General features: G+C 41.5%; 1 protein-coding gene and 1 long non-coding RNA gene across 4 annotated transcripts in view; one reads left to right on the top strand and one right to left on the bottom strand.

Moving 5' to 3' along the window:
• PPM1H (protein phosphatase, Mg2+/Mn2+ dependent 1H) overlaps positions 1–17,360 on the bottom strand; it is a 320,891-nt gene extending 303,531 nt beyond the window's left edge. Inside the window, exon 1 of one of the 3 annotated variants that reach the window (XM_058308360.2) lies at positions 16,447–17,360. In XM_058308360.2, coding sequence (XP_058164343.1) covers positions 16,447–16,691 — 245 coding nt within the window. In that variant the 5' untranslated portion in view covers positions 16,692–17,360. The remainder of the gene's footprint in view (positions 1–16,446) is intronic. The other 2 variants (XM_058308359.1, XM_071218925.1) reach the window with 2 other exon arrangements.
• Positions 17,361–18,140: 780 nt separating this feature from the next.
• Positions 18,141–21,025, top strand: part of LOC139440158 (uncharacterized) — a 40,425-nt gene continuing 37,540 nt past the window's right edge. Inside the window, exon 1 of the long non-coding RNA XR_011650267.1 lies at positions 18,141–18,219. This is a non-coding gene — a long non-coding RNA (uncharacterized lncRNA). The remainder of the gene's footprint in view (positions 18,220–21,025) is intronic.

The following is a 21,025-nucleotide window of genomic DNA, read 5'->3' on the forward strand; positions in this document are numbered from 1 at the left end:
ACCAGGGGCCAAAACAATGACTGCACTGAAATGGAAGTTAAGACTTCCACCTGGCCACTTTGGGCTCCTCTTGTCTCTGAATCAGCAGCAAAGAAGGGAATTACTATACTGGCTGGGGTAATTGATCCTGACGATAAAGGGGAAATAGGACTGCATCTACATAATGGGGGTAAAGAAGAGTGCCTGGAATACAGGAGATCTTCCTAGGGCATCTCTTAGTACTGCCATGTTCTGTGATTAAAGTCCACAGGAAATTGCAACAACCTAATCAAAGCAGGACTAACAATGGCCCAGAGTCTTTAGAAATCAAAGTATGGGTCACGATACTTGGCAGAGAATCACAGCCAGCTGAGGTGCTTGCTGAGGGTAACGGGAACATGGAATGGGTTGTGGAAGAAGGTAGTGTTAAATATGAACATCGGCCATGTGACCGGTTACAGAAACAAGGTCATGAATAAACTTCCTTGTTTTGAGTGTGATTGTATATGTACATAAAACGAATATCTTTGTTTTCTTTCCTAACTTTTTCCATTATCATATGACATAAGCTATATTAGTTTCATGTCATAATATTTAAGGATGTCAAGTTCAAAAGTGAATATTACCCAAGGATTTGCACCCTATTCTGTAGGGAATTAATGCGCTTCTGGTTTATGCAGGACAGTTGGATATTGTTAGGCAGAAATATATATTTATGTATTCTGTTATTGTTTCTTTTTAGAGACCAAGTATGATTTAATGTGATGTGTATGACTACCAAGTTGACAGGGGTAGACTGTGATGGTTAGGCTAACGTGTCAACTAGGCCAGGATATAGTGCCCAGTTGTTTGGTCAAGCAAGCACTGGTTTAATTGTAAGACAAGGACATTTATGGACTTTAATCATTGCATAGATGGCTGATTACATCTACAATCAATCAAGGAGACTGCTGTCAGCAATGAGTGAGATTTTATCCAATGCCTTAAAAGGGGAAGTGATTTCAGCATTCAAAGAAATTTTCCAGCTCGACTTTGGACAGCCAACAACTCCTAGGACCTTCATCGGAGCCCCTGGTTTGAAGCCTGCCTGTGGAATTTCAACTTGTGTACCCCCACTGTCAAGTGAGAGAATTTTATAAAATTATACAGATACCTCATGTCAATTGTTTCCCTAGAGATCCCTAATACACTGGTACTTATAATTTTGAGAGTACCTACAATGAACACATATGAAATCTGTAATAAGAAAAAAAGTACATTGGGAAAACAAAATTATGGCATATGGTCTAAATTCCTACTAATCCATGCCATCCTCCACTTCAACAGGTCAGTAGACATCTGTATGGTTAAGTTCGTTCATCTTTCAACTTGGCTAGGTCATGGTGTCCAATTGTTTGGTTAAGTAAGCACTAGCCTGACTGTTACTGTGAGGATATTTCATGAACTTAAATCATCAGGTGACTGCATCTATAGCTAATTACACCTACAATCTATTAAGGAGATTGCCTTCAGCAAGGAGTTGAAGGTCTTAAAGGGAGAACTAATGATTTCAGCAGTCAGAAGAATTTCTAGTTCTCCTTCAACAAACCAGCCAGCCTCTCCTGGGAAAATCATCAAAACATTCATCGGAGTTCCCAACTTGTGGCCTGTCCTACATAATTCAGACTTGCCAATACCCAAGGTCATGTGAGCCAATTCCTATAAAAAATCTTGCATTTACAGACACCCTGTCAGTTCTGTTTCTCTAGAGAACCCTAATATACACCATCTAAAGACATTTTAAAATTCTCCTCACAACTAGAGGATAATAGAAATTTTTACAACATAAACATTTGCCCAAGGGTCAAAACTCCATAAGATAAAATAATATTCTCAGCACGAGTTTAATTAAACTTGCAACTGACAAGCATCAGGTCTCTGAGGCAACCTGAAGCATTCTGGAAGGCAAGAAAATAAAACTATTAAAACACAGTGTTTCAACAAGAAAAGGACACGAGGGACTTTGAAGTAATGCACTCAAGGAAAGCACTATACACTTGATCTAGAACAAAATGACCTTGACACTAACCTGAGCACCCCTGGCTGAAAACTCAGGGCTGGTATAAAATCCAACCCTTCTGGCGGAGAGTCCCAACTTGTGATCCTGGCTCCTTAAGGATCTGTAAAGGTACTAATAGGAGATCTAACCTATTTTAAATGTTGCGGGGGGGGGGGGGGGGGGGGGGGGGGGGGGGGGGGGGAATAATGAAAAAGGGACCGTGGGCAATAAGGGGTTACACATTAACTAAAACAAAGGTTAATTCGTTGCTTTTTGCCTGAAATTCTGTCAGCTCAATGCAATTGTCACCAAGTCTTTTGTACTGACTAGAAGATATGATGTGTCTGGTTTTTTTTTTAATGGGGAAATATAATATTTAATACAGTTTGCTGAACAAAATCTTTCATCAGGAAGCCATCCAAGAAACAAAAAAGATGTCCTGACAGTGAAAAGGTTGGGAACCAGAGAGAATCCACAGCATGTGGCCTGATGAACCAGAACTGGAGAGAACCACAGCCCCTGGTACCTGAGAATGGTGAGGCAAGGGGCAAGGCTTCAGGTGGTATGGAGGGTGGGAAAGGGCCAGTGAGACCTGATGACCAGGAGCAAGAGAATAGAGGCAGGGCTTTTGCATAGGAGCAGATGTAATTTGCATCTGAGCACCAAGATTTTTTTTTAATAAACACCAGCTGCTGTAGTTCAAGCTGCCAATTCTTCTTCTTCCAATTAGTTGATGCACTGAAATCACCAGCCCTGCTCTGGACACCTGGTTCTAACAACAGGGCAACATCGTCCTCAATGGCCTCGCCCCAGGGGTGAGAGATGGGGGAAGGTAGACTGATTATTAATAATCACAGGGAGGATCAGCTAAGAGAGCATTTCCTCTAGCTCCACTCTAAACCCTGCCTTATGGAGAAAAAGCTGTCCTAAAAGACTGATAAAAATCATTCCCTTTCCCAAACATATTTGAGAGTTCATCCTCATAGTTTATTTGCAACAAAATACTGTAGCTATTTCCTCTTTTATGTTTAAAACAACAACAACAGGGAAGCAGACTTGGCCCAATGGATAGGGCATCCACCTACCACATGGGAGGTCCGTGGTTCAAACCCCGGGCCTCCTTGACCCGTGTGCAGCTGACCCATGAGCAGTGCTGATGCGTGCAAGGAGTGCCGTGCCACGCAGGGATGTCCCTGTGTAGGGGAGCCCCACGCACAAGGAGTGCGCCCGTAAGGAGAGCCGCCCAGTGCGAAAGGTCAGCCTGCCCAAGAATGGTTCCGCACACATGGAGAGCTGACACAGCAAGATGACGCAACAAAAAGAGACACAGATGGCTGGTGCCGCTGATAAGGACAGAAGCGGTTACAGAAGAACACGCAGCGAATGGACACAGAGAGCAGACAACTGGGGGAAGGAGAAATAAATAAATAATTTTTTAAAAACTCTTAATAGTTCTTTTTTCCTAAGATTTATTTATTTCTCTCCCCTTCCCCCTCCACCCCAGTTGTCTGTTCTCTGTGTCTATTTGCTGCATCTTCTTTGTCCGCTTCTTTTGTTGTCAGTGGCACAGGAACCTGTGTCTCTTTTGGTTGCGTCATCTTGCTGTGTCAGCTCTCCGTATGTGGCGCCATTCCTGGGCAGGTTGCACTTTCTTTCGCGCTGGGCGGCTCTCCTTACGGGGCGCACTCCTTGTGCGTGGGGCTCCCCTTCGCGGGGACATCCCTGCGTGGCACGGCACTCCTTGAGCGCATCAGCACTGCTCATGGGTCAGCTGCACACGGGTCAAGGAGGCCCGGGGTTTGAACTGCGGACCTCCCATGTGGTAGACGGATGCCCTAACCACTGGGCCACCGCCTTAATAGTTCTTTCTGTAGTGATACTGTTTGTATTGTCCCTGATATCCTCTAATGGACTATTCATATTCACTGTACCTTAACATTTGCTTTCTACTAAACATACATTTTTCATCTTTTATTTTTGCCAGCTGTGTATTCTAAACACGTCATTGTTCACCTTTTTAAAAGTATATAAAGATTATTAGTATAGCATCACAGACCACTTTTTAGTAATTCACCAATCTGCAGTTTTATTTAAAAAAATCAGTTTATCACTTGAGTTGTTTCCCGTCCTATAGTTACATGCAAAAATTCTTATTGTAAAGAGGCACCATTTTTCACTCTATTGACCTTGAAAGGACAGTAGAGTTCACAAGCCACCATAACCTTCTCAACTTGGCAAACCATTAATCTCTCCATGCACCCACAGCCCAGGCTGATGAATTATACTGCCGTCCACAAGTGCTCCATTTGGGCTGACTTGTGCAAGTCATCGACACAGCACTTCACAAAACCATCACTACAAGAGCTCAAGATGCCTGGACCCAGCAAAGGAATAGTATTATTGATACAAAAGGAACTGTGGTTTTGGCCTGTGAATTTTATATCATTATAACTAAGCTCAAACACATCCTTGTAATCAAAATAGGTACCATTAAAATCAGCACATTTTTGCCAATGACAAGTAAGTTTGTTTATTCCTGTGGTGTAAAAAATCCATGCTTTGGGATTTGACAAACTCTTAGAAAGCATTTTCTGCATCCTGCTGGTTTTGGCTATGTTTTCCCTGCAAAAAGTTGTCGAGATGCTTGTAATAGTGGTAGTAGGTTGGTGAGAGATCAGGTGAATATGGTGGATGAGGCAAAACTTTATAGCCCGATTTGTTCAACTTCTGAAGCACTGGTTGTGCGACATGCTGTTGGATGCTGTCATAGAAAACAGGCCTCTTTCTGTTGACCAATGCGGGCTGCAGGCATTGCAGTTTTGGTGCATCTCATCGATTTGCTGAGCATACTTCTGGCAGATGTAATGGTGTTTCATCAGGATTCAGAAAGTCTGTAGCACATCCGAATGGCAGCAAACTACCAAACAGTGACCATGACCTTTTTTTTGGTGCAAGTTTGGATTTGGGAAGTGCTTTGGAGCTTCTTCTCGGTCCAACCACTGTGCTGGTCACAGCCGGTTGTCGTACAAAATCCACTTTTCGTCACACGATCGAGAAATGGTTCGTTGTTGTTGCATAGAATAACAGAAGACAAGACCTCAAAATGACGATTTTTAAAATTTCAGTCAGCTCATGAGGCATTCACTTATGGAGCCTTTTCACCTTTCCAATTTGCTTCAAATGCTAAACGACCGTAGAATGGTTGACTTTGAGTTCTTCAGCAATTTCTTGTGTAGTTTAAGAGAATCAGCTTTGATGATTGCTCTCAATTGGTTGTTGTCAGCTTCCGATAGAAGGTACTTGTCTCCTTTGCAAAACTTCTTGAACCACCACTGCACTGTACATTCGTTAGCAATCCCTGGCCAAATGCGTTGTTGATGTTGTAAGTTGTCCCCGCTGCTTTACCACCCATTTTGAACTCAAATACATCGCTCAAATTTGCTTTTTGTCTAACATCATTTCCATAGTCTAAAATAAACATAAAATAAACATAGTAATAAGTCATTAGCAAAAAAACATAAAGCCAGAAATGTACTTTAAAATCAAGTATAACATAACCACATTTATTTAAGAATGTATTCCAATATCAAACTGAAAATTTCAACAATGCAAACCGCAATTACTTTTGCACCAACCTAATACATTGAATGTGGCTAGCCTTGCTTTGACCTCAAAATCCACTAACTTGAAAAATACCCGTTAAAACTTGTTCTGCTTAGGTGAAATAAGAGTTTAGTTACCAGATCTCCCAAAGTGTCCTTTTAAAGGGAACTCTCATAAAACATGACTCCCAATTTGAGCCTCATTGTACAGTATATCTCCTCACTTCTAAGATGCTATGATGGCAAAACATGTGATTTAATAACTTTGGAAAAAAGAAATACCACACATAAAATGTACAGATTGGTTTCAAAAACATTAAAATATGAAAGAAAAAATAAAACACTTCGACATCAAGAAAACATGGTAATTTGACGAGGTCTGCACCATTTATTTGTAGGAAATGTACAATATTTAGAAAGTTAGTATGATGAAGAAAGGAGACTATTATACTCACATAATTGAACTATACTGCTATGAAAAGTATTATTTGTGTTAAATATGATCAAATGCATCTCACTGGGTAAGGGATTAACTTAAAAAATGAAGAATCGCACAAGCAACAAAAGAAAAAATAGACAAATGGGACTTTGCCAAAATTAAAAACTTTCGTACATCAAAAGACTTCTTCACGAAAATAAAAAGACAACCTACTCAATGAGAGAAAATATTGGAAAGCCACATATGAAATATGGATTTCATATTCAGAATACATAAAGAAATCCTACAACTCAAGAACAAAAAGACAAATACACTAGTTAAAAAATGGGAGAGTAGAGGCTGATGTAGTTCAGTGCTTGAGGGCCAGATTGCCATGTACGAGGTTCTGGGTTCAATCCCCAATACCTCCTAAAAAAAAAAATGGGCAAAAGAGAGATTGAAGAGACATTTCCTCAAAGAAGATACAAAAATGGCTAAAAAGCACATGAAAAAATGCTCAACATCATTAGCCATTAGGGAAATCAAAATCACAGTGAAATTCCATTTTACACCCACTAGAATGGCTACTGTTTTGGGGAAAAAAACACAAAGAAAATAAGTGTTGGAGAGGATGTGGTGAATCAGAACACTCATTCATTGCTGGTGGGAATGTAAAGTGGTATAGCAGCCATGAAAAATAGTTTGCTAGTTCCTCAGAGACCTTTAGGTATAGAATTACGATAGGACCTGCAATCCCACTTCTAGATCTATATCCAAAAGAAATGAAAGCAGGGACTCAAACAGATATTTGCAAACTGATATTAGTAGTGGATTATTCACAACTGCCAAAAGATGGAAGCAACCCAAGTGCCTACCAACTAATGAATGGATAAATAAAATGTGGTACATCCATGCAATGGGATATTAAAGCTCTAGACAGGAATGAAAACCTGGTATATGTGACAACACGAATGAACCTTGAAGACATCATGTTGAGTGAAACAATCCAGATATAATAAGACAACTATTATATAAACTTACTGACATGTTATAATTAGAATAAGCAAATTCACAGAGTCAGAAACTAAATATAGGTTACCAGGGGGCAGAGTGCGGGTAAAGAATGGGGAGTTAATGCTTAATTGGTAGTTTCTGTTTGAGGTGATAGAGAATTTTTGGTAATGGATGGTGCTGACAGCAGCATTACACTGTGAACGTACTTAACAATACTGAATTGTATATCTGAACATGGTTAAAAGGGGAAATTTTAGATTGTATATGTTACTTGAATAAAAATAAAATACATTTTAAAAAGCAGGACTATACAACACAGTGAACGCTAATATAAACTGTAGGGTACAGTTAATAGTACAATTTTAAAATTATAAGGGCTCGCTGCTTATTGATAATGTACTTTAAAATGTTATAAAAATAAGCTGGTTTCACCTTTGTTTTCCTAAATTCAAATTTTATATATATAACTCAAACATTTGTTTACTTAATGAGTTACCTATAGTAAGTCTTCTGAACTATCTGCCTAGTCCAAAGTACACCACCTCCTTTTCTAAGAACTGTCCAACTCACTCTCAGGCATGTGCCCTTGCAGTCATGCTCCTATGTGACCCTAGCCCCTTAAGCCACAAAGAATCAGGCCAAGAGGAGATGCATGGCCTTGAATGAACCAATCAGAGCCTCTCTCCCAAGACTTTAAAATTGGATTTGAGGCCACAGTTGGTCTGGCCCAGTTGCTTGCTTGTCTGGGGTGTACAGAGTCAGATGTGAGGCCCTAGAGAAAGAAGAAAAGAATGGCCACTTTGTTCCTGTATGGCTTTCAAGTGCAGGATTCCCGTCCCTTGTGAAGTCCAACTGCATTCTTATACTGGGGTTCCATGAGACAGGTGGTATCTTTACTATAACTCTCTCCCCACCCGCCTTTTTTTCCCTGAAGTTAGCTCAAAAATAAGTTCCTATGACCTGCAACTTAAGAACATATAGTAGCTAAAAGGGTTAGGATGGTTATGGTTATTATTCTAGCACTTCAAATATTCTAAGCATGACATCAAACAAAAGCCATGAAAGAAATTAGACCTGACTGCCTAAATATTAAATTTTGCATTTCAAAGAAAAAAAAAATAGGGAAAGTTGAAAAATGAACACATTAGAAAAAAATACTGCAATATAACAGTCAAAGGGGTAGTTGCCTTAATACATAAAGAACTTTTATAAATAAGAAAAATGGACAAAGGCTATGAAAAATCAAATCATAAGAAAGCATTTAAATAGCTAATACCTCTTTAATAATCAAAGAAACGCAAACTAAAATGAACTGTTTTTCATCTATATCATTAGCAAATATAAAACCTTAATATCTAATGTTGTTTACATTCATACATTGCTGACTGGAATATAAATGGGTACAACCAATCTGATAATATGTATCATGACTATAAATGTGCATGGCTTCTAACCAAGGTTTCCATCTAGAAATTTATCCTGAGGAAATACCTGTATGATTTGAGTTAAACATTTATGGTTGTTCACCGAAAGCCTGAAACTAAATTTAAATATCCAGTGTGGGATTCATTACTCAGAGATTCTGTCAGAGATTAAGCACTCACCTTACTGATCTGGAAAGAAGTCCATCATATACTCTTAAGTGAAGATGACATGTTAAAAAGCATGTTAAAGTATGATCACTTTTTGAAAAGTATATATACACATACACATAAACACATACATGCATGCATGTATATATATATATAATGTCTGGAAAGATCTAATACAGAAGATTAAAAATGGTTGATGGATTTACAAGCAATTTTTACTTTCTTCTTTAATATCATTCAGTATTTGGTATTATCTGAATTTTCTATAATGAATATTTTACTGTTAAAATTTTTTCATTGGTAACAATGGAATAGGAAAAAAAAAAAGAATATCTGTAACTCACAATAGAACCACCAAAGCAGCATTTACAATATAGGTCAATACTATCAAAAGTGGGAGTTAGAAAGAACTGGGCATGGGTCCCAGATCTGCCACTAAAATGGTTCGCAACTTTGACAAATTATTTATCTGTGTGGCATTCATCTCATCAAATCCCTACATGTAAAGCACTGTACACAGGGGTATCTCACAAAATGTTAGCTATTGCATATAGCAAGTTTTAATCCATCTAATAGAGTATAAATGATGATGGGACCTGGTATATGGGAAACTGGCTAAATAAAGGCTGGCCCATTCTTAGGCCAATTATTTTTAAAGTAATTACTACAGTACCACACTGGAAAGCTAATAAAAACCAGCTATATGTGAAAGCACATGGAGAGTCTCCTCAGTATTAACATTTCCTACAATTCAGTTCAATTCTGTTTCTTCTGTACCATCTAAGGATATTTTCTCTCTAGTCAGTCAGTGAGGACAGCCATCAATTATGGACGCTAATGGCAGAGTTAAAGCACTATTAAATAACTGCAATTCCACCCCACCCTCACCTTCCACCCCAAATTTTTAGTGGGTATGTATGACAGTCATGGGATCTTCAGAAACACATAACTTGGCAGTTAATCACAACGCTGAGTGGAATGAAGCCGTTTTGCTTAGGGTGTGATTTAAAGACTCCAAATCCTGAAAATCAAAATTGCCCAGAAGCATAAAAACAAAACAAACAAAACCCCCTTGTGCTGCTCATTTTTAACTTCAAGAGTCCATATGCACATTTTAATTTAATTTCTAAGAAAGACAAAAAAGAGCAGAAGGCTCTGCTATAAAATTTTCTTGAGGACAATGACTGTCTTGTTATATTTTGGATCCAGAATGGGCCAATGCCTGACATATAGGAGGAATGCAACATTTCATTGACTGAATTAGAGAAATAATGGAAGTAGACCAATGATGTCTAGTTTTTTAAAAAGGATAGCATAAATTGAAAGGCGGGTAGAAAAATCAATCCTCTACTCAAATGAGGCAAATCAGGGAAAATTAAGGGAATTTAAAAAAAAAAATTTCTACCAAACATCAAGAGTTTAAAGATACTTTCCTTTAGAAATAATTTGCCTTGAAAATAATATATTTCTAAAAACAACTCCAGTATGCAGTCTTAAGTCCTCTAATGTGGGGAGCAAATGTAGCTCAGTGGCTGAGCGCCTGCTTCCCCCGTACAAGAGGTCCTTGGTTCAGTTTCTGATCCCTCCTAAAAAAAAAAAAAAGGTACTGTTGTAACCATGATTAGAAAGCACTTGGGTAGGGTTGTATAATATCAAAGATGAAGCTATCTACCTAAACTGGGGCTGAAAGCATGGTAAACACAACCTCTCTGTACAGTTAAATCTGCCTGAAGCATCAATAGCTCTTCAAAGAAGCTGTTTCATTCTCCCAAGAAAAGGGACTGTCCAAGAAGCTCTAACCCAAATGGTTAGTGTCAGATAGTGTCAACTCTGAAAATGGAAGAAAGCTTATCTAAGTGCTTTAAAATAGGAAATTAATACCTTCCATAGGTTAACAGAAAGACAGGTGAAATACCTTAGGCTATTTTAGAAGTTTTATTTATCTGCAAATTAAGTGCTGTTAAATGGCACTGAACTCCTTTCTTTTTATCTTTAAACAAGAAGTGGAGAACCTGGATGTTCTTCAGTTGCAAAAGTCAAACAGGAAGTTCCCAGGCAAGAAGAGTTCTGCAAAGAGGTGTTGGTAAGAGGGAAGGATGTGCTGGAAGAGGTTAGAAGGGGGAAAAAAAGGCCAGGGGATTTCTGATCTTCGGGGCAAGAGAGAAAACAGTGGTCTCTCTATCACCACCGCTGCCTATCTAACTAATGCCATTTATTGGTAATTGCTAATCAGTGGCAAAGACAGGAAAGACAGAACAACATCCAGTAAAGTGACACTGAAAGGCACTGGTAGGCAGCATTTGGATTTGTAAGGTTATTTCACGACACATTTCACAAAGGCAAGACACAAAGAATTTACATAATGTACATTTACTATAAACTCTAAAAATAGCATTTTTTAACCCATGTCCATGGGTACTTTTATAAGAAAGGTACTTAAAATTTTTTTTACATTTTCCTTATAGCTATAACCAACGTGAAATTATGCTGTAATTATTCTTTATTTTTTTCTGCACAAGCAAAGGAATGTATCATTGGTAAAAGTGATACTTTAACAAGCATTTGTTGGTCAAAGCTCCAGCACATTCTCCAGCATTCTCCTGTAATTTTCAGGCACAAATTCCATATTCATCTCTATCTCTTCCATTCATCAATGGGAGAAAGGTCTGGCAAACAAATTAAGAAGGGGGGAAAAAAAAAGTTGAAATGGCTGCCGAAACTACTAAAAAAAATAAGTCGCCCTCCAGGTTCTGCTATACATGAAGACTTGGGTAGTATTTAAACCTGTGGAGAGAGAGAAAGGAAGCAGCTGTCCCATGGCCAAGTCTCTGGGTAGGACCCTTGCTTCCCATGGGCTCTCTCTGAGTAAGCCTAATAGGTTAAGTCAGTGGTTTCACAGAAAAAGTTAAAAATAAAGCTTGTTAATGTCCGTTTTTTATAAGATTTTGGCCTAAGTAGATGTTATTTGTAACTGTAATCCTTGACAAAGCCTTACAGCACAATAAATACTCCATAATCAAGTGGGTAAACTTTTCAGCCATAATAGGAAGCTTTTGGAGAAGCCAGGACATTCCACCCAGCATAATGCCAGGTGAGGAGCTCAGTAAACATCAGATGAATGAATGAGCACATGATGGTCTTCAGTTTCTGGATGCCTAAGCCTTACATGGAGTCAGCGAACTCTCAAGTTTTGTAACCTATAGAGTAGATCTTCTTGAAAGAGATTAACAGTAAATGGCAAAAAATAAACCATTTCTCCTTAAATTCTCTACCATCCAAAGGGGCCCCCTAGGAGATCAACAGTAGAGCTGGACTCTCCAGGCTTCAACCCCTCAAATGGATCTCTAAGTGACGCAGATTTCTCCTCCCCAAGGAGAGGACACTACTTGCATTTTGGAGAAGTAAACAAACCACTTCACATTCAGGTCTTGAAGATATACTAGCTCTCTCTTATTGCCACTTTTTGGCCAATCTTCTTACCTCCTTCATCTTACCTCTCTCAGGTACTTTCTCCAACAAAGAGAGGAGAACTTCCTCCTACTCAGTAGAAAAGTCCCTAGGACTTGGAAGGGAATTTTAAAATGAAGGCTGCTTTCTACCTGGTCCCCCTGCTTCTGCTCATGCCCCGAGATTCACTTTAGAAAGGACTGCTCAAAGCTGTCCCAGGACTCCCTAACTCACTCAGAATAAAAGACAAAGCCCCTATAAAGTCCAATGTGATCCACACTGATCTAGATGACTCCTTCTATCCCACTCTCACCCATAGAATGACATCTCTAGCCAATCTCCCCTACATCCTTTCTGCTCCTGTCATGCTGGCCCATTCTCAAGCACAGCAAGCAGGCCTCCTGCATCTGCATTTGGTTTTCCTTTTGCCTGGAAGGCTCTTTTCCAGATGCCTGCTCACTTCTTTTCATTCTCTGCTCAAAAGTCCCTTTATCAGAGCAGCCTTCTCTGACCACCCCTAATAAAAACAAGCGTACCCTTCTCTCTTTGACCAGGCTTTTCTCCATAGCACTTACATAATTGCTGGTTTATTATCTGTATTGTAGGTTTACTATGTTTGTCTCCAGAATATAAACTATATAAGTGCCATATCTCCAGGATCTAGAACAGTATCTGGCACACAATAGATGCTCAATAAATATTTAAATGGATAAACTAGTCTGCCTTCCCTTCCAATGAGGAAATCCAATCTATAAGAATACTCTCTGGAACCTTCAACTTTCATGTCCTTATTGTTACCCTCTTGAGCCCCAAAGAATGAACCTAGGTCATCCTTTCAAATAGAGGCTTTGCGAATATTTGATGACTACAAAAAGTGATGATATACTGAGTATACACCCCTCCCCCAGGGCAAAAAACAAAGCTTAGAGACATCGAAAAAAACTTCTTGAAAAATAACCCTTCCCACAGCCTGTAGAAATAAGAGCCTCTACAAAGTCTCCGGCCCTTCCTGGTCTCCTTGGCAGCAATGGAACCAGGAAGTCATTATGATTTAAAATATGTTCACAAATTCTTTGACACTCCTAACTTCAAAAGGTGGAACTTTATTTCCCTTCTCTTAAGAGTCAGGACTTAATGCTCTGCTTTTAACAGAACAGGTATGTCAGAAGTGACCACGTGTGACTTCTGAGCCTAAGCCATTAAAAGTACTATACTGCCTCCTCTTCCTCTCCCTCTCTGATTGATCAGTCTATGGGAAGCCAGACACCACAGTGTGAGGACACTCAAGCAGTCGTATGGAGAGGTCCATATGGCAAGGAACTTGCTACCTTCCTCTTCTCACTCCTATTGCAAAGGCCTCCTACCAAAAGCCAAGTGGGGTATATCTTATTAGAAGCAGCTCCTCCAGCCCCAGCCAAGCCTTCAGACTTCTGCGACCTCAAGAGAGACTCGGAGTCTCAGCTATCCAGCCAAGCTAATCCTGGATTTCTGACTCTCAGAAAATGTTATTGTTTTAAGCCATCTAAGTTTGGGGATAATTTGTTATGCAGTAACAGAGAACTAAAGCTGTCATGATGCAGATCCTGTAGTAGAGGGTAGCATTACTCTGTGCATAGACAGTTCCCACTTAACTTTCTCTCCCCATCTCTATTTCAGCCATTTTGATCACTCAGGATGTATTTCTGCAGGAAGATACACTATAGTTCAAGGAAGTGGGTACAGCACATCATCTAACAGGAACAGGGATGAGAAGAGGGAGGGGGCAAGGCAACATTAGTGACTAATCCTGGATACAGATAGATGCACCAATTTTATATACTGTAAGGAAATAGTTTGGTGTTATGGCTCTGAAGACAGACTGGGTTCAAAAACAGGCTATGCTAAGATGGCACCCTGCGTAAGTTGCTTAACTATTTGGTTCTTCTGTGTCCTCATCTATAAAATGAATAAGCCTACCTAATTGGTTTGTTTTAAGAATCAAGTGATCTAATACAAAGTTTAAAAAAGCATAAGCACTAAACAGTAAGCACTAAATATATTAGGCATTATTAGTACTATGCAGACACTTGAAAAGGAAGAGGTAATTCTATATATGCTGACTTGTGATAATTTCCATTATATGTTGCATGAAAATACTACAGAATAACATGCTTAGCTTGAGCTTATTTGAAGAAGAAAAAAAGAAAGACATGAAACATATTATAGGTGCAATTGAAGAGGTTTGGGAAGGTACATACCTTCCAAAGAACAGACATTGCTTCTACAGGGCGAGGGAGAGGAGAGGCTTACGTTACATCTCCGCCTTTGCTTGAACGTGTACTACTTTTATAACTAATTTAAAAGGTTTAAACAGGTCCTTACTGGCCTTCAGACTGGACAACGCTCAAGTCCTGGTCTAGGAAAATAAGCTTCTTAAAGATGAGAAAACTCAGGCACAGAAAGGATGAGGTAAAGCCCACTAAGCACTATTCCCTCTGGCATCTCATTGCAGAGTCCCTAATATTTATGGCCCTTTGGCACATCATCCGTGGAACAGAAAGTGGGATTTTATTCCTTTCTATAGTAGTTCTTTTTGTGTCCAAGTAGCTTCTGCCTTTAATGTTTTAATATCTTCCTTCCCATCTCTCCTATGATTTTCTCACCATGTGCCTGCTCGCCACTCTGTGCCTCCGACAGGCACCCTTGCCTTGGGAAACCCACTTGAGTGACAACAGGACCCCATACATTTGGATTTGGGGGAGGCAAGGCCCCAAACTACAAGTGGAAGAGACAAAGCCTCAGCGTTGCTTTTTGCCTTGCAGAAGACCAGACGGACTTTTTAAACGTTTTTATTCTAGCCATGAAACCCAGTTTCGTATATTTTTGGCAGGCGCTTTTTATGTAGGTCTTTCCTTACACAGGTGTTTTTCTGTTTTGGCTTGCTCTTGGAAGTTACACTGCTATTCTGTATATTCCCCTCCCCAACGTTCTCGTCCTGGCTAGTTTTTATTATGTGCTAACTTTTACTGTTTCAGCACGCATTACTTTTTTCTCCTTCTCTTTCACATTCCTATTCTCTACCCCTAGTTTAGACATTTTCCATTTCAGCTCGTGTTGAAACGGTCAAACGACGAGGAGGGGAGGAAAGGAGAAGTAAGGGCTCTACGCAGAGCGTCTCTGGGGCCACCTACTGAACAGGAACTCAGAGCACCAGGTACCTCGCAGGCCCGGGGTATCCGGGCCACCAGAACAGGGTCAACCTCAAAGCGCTCAGGCGTCGGGAGAGCTGATTGGTTGGTGGAAGTACCAATCAGCGGGCGAGTCCGTGCACTGGCGAGGGAGGGCCAGGATTACTGAGGATTGGTTAACGTGAAAGGGCCAGGTGTGCCAGGCTTCGGGGTTTTGCATACAGTATTGCACCCACCGGCTCGTTATTAATCCTGAAACTAGGGTCTCCTAAATTCCACTTCCTGAGTCTCCCAGTGTCAATAAGTTAAAATAATAGATAATAGGAGGGAAACATTACTGATCTTACCATTCATAAGACGGTCATTAACAGTCAATGGAGAAGTGGCCGTGGAGTGGGGGGAGAGCATTAAAATTCTCCCACTTTCCTTTCCCTGTGGTATACCAGGTCGGCAACCTAATTGGATCGGTTTTTGAAATAGCAAATCATGCAAACCCTCGCTTAATCACCAAAGTGGATTATCCAGAGGCTATCATTAAACACTTGGAATAAGTCTCCCACCCCCCAAGGGCTAGGGGAAATAGTACTGCCATTTACTGAACACGCAGGGACTTACTACCTACCAAAAGAGAAGTGAGTGAGTTCGTAGCAAGAAGTCTGAGAAAGCGAGACCTTCCAAAACATACAACCGCGCACAAGAACGCAGCCACCTCCAGAGCTCGTACACCCGCTCCCAGGAGCAGCGACAGCTCCCCCAAGTCTCCACCCGGAAACTCTTCACGCGGGAACAAAAAGATTGGGGGGGGGGGGGGGGTAGGGCGCAAATACATGATTCCCTGCTGTGTTTCAAACTTCATCAGAGCTGTTTTACCCACTTTTCCTTCACAAGTCATAGCCCCCGGATCCCCAGACCCCACCAACCAGGCTTTCCCACGGTTCAGAGGCTGCCATCCAGCACTCCTCCACCCTCTCTGGGGCTGGAGACGCCGTGTCCTTGGGATTGGGGGTGGGGGGGAGGGAGGAGAAATGAGACAAATGGCCAGTGTAAGTAAAGGGGACCCCGCCAAGGCCTGGACGCCGGCGGCCAGCGGACAGCCCTGGGGCCGAGAAGCAGGGAAAGAGCAGGGCTGGAACCGTGAGGGGAAGGGCCGCGAGGAGAGCAGGGGCGCCGCGGGTGTCGCTGCACTCACTCTGCGTAGCCAGTGGCCCAAGGCAGCCGCCGGGTCTCCTTGAGGATGAGGATGGGGCGAGCGATGTGGTCGGCGCTGCACTCCACTTCGTCCTGAGACAGCCCCAGGAACTCCGGCCGCCCGTAGGGGAAGCGCAGGGGCAGGTCCGAGCCTCCGCAGCCGCCGCCGCCGTGCTCGGAGCCTGAGCTGCCAGCCATGATGCCGCCCATGAAATTGGCCACGGCAGATTTCACTCGAGTGAGCATATTACTCCTGCGCCCGGCAGCAGCAGCGTGAGCAGGAGGCGGCCGCGGCGGGGGCCCGGAGCGGCGCAGCGCGGGGCATGCAGGCTGCGGAGGGCGCGGGACGCACGGGCAGCCGGGGAGCGCCGCGCGCGGCTTCCGGAGCCTAGTGCTGCAAGGGGCCGAGCCCCGGCCTCCCGCGCTCGGTGCCGCCGCTGCCTCTCCAGGCGACACTTCCGCAATGGAGCGGCATGGAGCCGGGAGCCGGGCGCTCGAGCACCCGCGGGGCGGCCGCAGCAGCAGCAGGTCCCTTCCCCGCCCCCTGCGCTCGGCTCTCGGGTGCGCTGAACTGCGCCCGGGAGCGCAGCCAGCTGAGCAGCCGCGGCTGCAGCCACGGCTACCGCCGCCGTCGAGTCACGTGACCCGCAGGCTGCCCGGGCTCGGGCTGCTGCGGTGGCCGGAGCTGCTCCGCCCCTCCCCAGCCGGCCGAGCGGGGCTCGCGCCGAGACCGCGGCCTCCTCGGCGAGGCGGAGGGGGTGGGGGCGCTGTGCGCTGTCGGGGTGGTCGGGGCATCACTGGGAGCCGGGCCGCCGGGAACAGCCAGTTGAGAAATCCGCTCCCGGAGGAATGCTGCCTACGCCCTCCGGAAAGGCAACTTCGGGAGCGGGAGGGAAGCGGGGGCAGGTGGAATCCTGGTGGGACGCTCCAAGTCCTGCGGTGGAAATGAGGAACTACCTGGTGTAAAAAAGCCACATTGGTTGCCCAAGAATTATTGCAAGGTTCCCCCTAGGCGTTTCTAGAATTACTTTTTTAAAATTTCAGTTCTTTCATTACCACCACATGCATCATTATCTGCGGAACAAATCCTGTTTCTAACCGAGAATAAGCTTAATAATGAAGAAAACAAAAGAGCTCTATGAGGTCAGAAGCAACCACTCTTTTACCTAGTGCTAAATTATTTAGTAAGTTTATATAGCATTTTCCCCAATATATCAATAAAACAAAAGTTCCGTCTCAACGCTGATCGTGTTTACTATTGAGACATTGAGTGTAACCGTATTTTCTTTTTTTAATTTTAACGTTACAAAATTATCTAAAGAAATTCAAATAAAACATCATAGCAATTCAATGAAATGATAAAGTTAAAACGAATAAATTATTATGACAAACTATTTTACTGATAGACTAGATGACATTTTTCCTGATCTAATTTTGGTGATCTAACATTTAAAAGGAAGAAAAGATCTGAAAAATTGATGAATGGTTTTTCGGAGCAACACATTACATATTGGCTTGAAAATTTTTTTTTTTTTTGCAAGAGGAGCTGTATCCTGTTAATGTTTACTTATTCTGAATCCTGTTCCTATGTTTACCTACCGTTTAATTTGCCAGGTTTCTGTTATTTGTGCAGTTACACACTGAACAGCTCGTTTGAAGTTCAGGAGTGAATACAGACCTTCATTCTTTTCAGTGAGCTGGGAGGGGGAGGAGGAGAGCAGCCCAGGTGTTCCTTGGGTGAGAAGAAAATAGGAGTCCTTGCTAGTGGGGGCAGGTAGGTAAACCTCACTGGTCCGTTTTCTTCAGTGTCTATAATGCTTTTATAAAGTTGATTTTTTCATAAATAGATACTCTACTATATACCAAATAATTGTTTTAAAAAGGCAAATTTTCAATTTTTCAGTGAAATACTATTCCTGTCAATGAGTTCTTTGGTTACTTTTCACAGAACAAGAAATGTAATTCTATCTGGCCTCTTTTCTTTCTCCAATTTTAAAAATTGGGGCAGGAGTTTAAATGATTCAAAATCTACTCTGTTTTCAAACTTTGCTTGGTGAAACTGGAAAGTTCTTTCAGTAGCTAACCTTTAATCAGTTGACTTTTATCACTTTATATTTTTATCACTTTAATATTTATTCGAAATAAGATTAATTTTTTCCATCTGATTTATTTCAATTTAAAAGTAATACCTGACCATGATAAATAATAAATAAATAAATAAATAAATCCCAATAATATAAAGCTGTAAATGGAAACGTAAAAGACTCCATCACAATCCTCAGGGGATAAACACTATTAATATTTTCTGTAGGTTTTCAAATTTTTCCTCAAGTAGGATATTTAGCTTAATTAAATTTGATAATATTAAACTTGTGAACCAGTACTCTGTAAGAATTATCCTGTTTTGCCATGACCTGATTTTTCCTTTCTTGAAAGAGTTTGAATATCTTTCTTTAGCTTTGCATAGCCACCTTTGTCCTGCAGAGTGCACAACTATTTTTCTCCTTTGAATATATCTGTAGTATTATCATTCACAACTAACTGCCAAACCTTCTATCTTTTCTTTATATCCTAGCTGTAAGATCAGTATCCCCCTAATTCCCTCCCCAGGATTTTTCAGAGAAATATTTTCCATGAAATTTACTTCTCAACTATGTCATTCTAGCACCAAAGCCTGATAGTTCATGCATGAAGGCTAGTGTTTCAGCTGAGAGATAAATCCTGATTTAAATAGAGCGGTCATCCTGTTTTGAGAAGCCTGTGAAAATAAGGGCTTTTTGCACATATTACAAATAGAGATTCTTAGCATATCCGTGCTCTCTGATTTAGGATTAGTGATTCCCTAAATACAAAGTGGTGTGATAGGAATTGAGAAGCACTCAATGTGTTTGCTGCATACTATGTCTATGCCCTCAATTTGTCTCTCCTGTGCCCTCTTTCCCCCCTGGAAAATGTGAGTTTGAAAATTTTAATAGACCATTCATTTAGGGAATGAATACATAGACCTTATACTTGGGTGCTCTTCAGGTAAACAGAATCTCATTTCTAGGTCCATAAAACTAAAATTTTTTTGGATTATGTAAGGGTTCTGTGCCATCAATAAGACTATTTTCAAGAAAGAAGATTTGAATAATTTCTTCAGTCAAAATCTCAGGGATTCCATGCCAAATGTTCTTAATTACAAAAGCAAAAATAATAACTTTACAGTGGAAAACACCACGGATACCACCTTTAAAATGTTTTCCAGGTGAATACTACCAGTAACAAAAAAAAATGGCACCTGACATGATGCACTGAAGCACACTTCATCTCTGTGGTATTCCCTAAAATCCATAACCTCAATCTAATCATGAGTAAACATGAGACAAACCCAAACTGAAGGATGTCCTATAAAATACCTGGCCAGGGGTCTTCAAAAGTCAAGAGGTCACTAAGGCAATGACTGCACAACTCTGATGGAAGTGAGAGCCACTGAGTCTACGCTTTGGATAAATTGTGCAAGGCATGGAACTGTATAACACAGTGAGCCATGTGGTGGAAGATAGACTGTGGTTAACAGTACAGATATGAGAGTGTTCTCTCATGAACTATAATAAATGTACAACAATAATACATAGTGTTAATAAAAAGGGGTGTATGGAAGAAGTATACCAAGTATACACTATGGACCATAGTTAGTGGTAGTAGTCTGATTATTTTTTTCCATAATCTGTTAATTTCTTATTTTTGATAGTTGCACTATGATTCTGTAAAATGTTATCATTAGGGAAAGCTGGGTGAAGACTATATGGGAACAAAAAATTTAAAAGCAAGACAGAACATTGGGACATTTCTGGTTCACGTAGAAAGCACTCATTTGGAAATCAGACCAGAAGAAAGACGGATAATGACTTTCCAGGGCTTGTGCCTCCCACTGCTATAGATTCATGCCTCCATTACGGTGCTAATCTCCAGTATTTAGCCATTTACATACATATGCCTTCCTTTTTGAAGGTGAAATCCTGCAGGAAAACCACGTTCTTAGCCCTCTTTGTATTTCTAGCAGTTAGCCTAACTCAAGAGTAGTAGTGTTGGTGGAAAACTCCCGGCTTCTAGGTTCTTGGTTTATGTCACGTGAAAGAATTTAAGGACACGCCATAGGGTAGGCAAGGGAGTAAAGAGTTTATTAAGAAACAGGAAAAGAAAAACCTGAGATCTGATTGCTGGGCTCAGGGCAACCGAGAGGGTGGAGCCCGGGTAGGTGGTTTTAAGGCCTTTCCTCCTCCCCCTCCCCCTTCCTAATATTGGGGAGGGGTCCCCGCTGTTTGCTGCTCTGATTGGTTGCCCTAGATCCCTGCCGGTAGCTCTCAGGGACCCAATGAGGAGGCCTGTGTGGGGTTATCTGGGGCTTCTCTCTGACCCAGGAAAGAGTTCCAAATGGGGTCTCGGGCCTTCCTGGCTTTGTTCTTTAGTAGCAGGGCGTTGCTGACTGGGTCTGGCAGCCGTGCTCTACACTGGCCATGTTCTCTGCCAAGGCTCAGCCGCCTTCCCTGTGTCCTAGACTAACCTGCCTTAATAAGGTTCACTTGGTAAATTAATTC

The sequence above is a fragment of the Dasypus novemcinctus genome, chromosome 12 (genome assembly GCF_030445035.2).
Source record: "Dasypus novemcinctus isolate mDasNov1 chromosome 12, mDasNov1.1.hap2, whole genome shotgun sequence".
NCBI classification, from domain to species: Eukaryota; Metazoa; Chordata; class Mammalia; order Cingulata; family Dasypodidae; genus Dasypus; species Dasypus novemcinctus.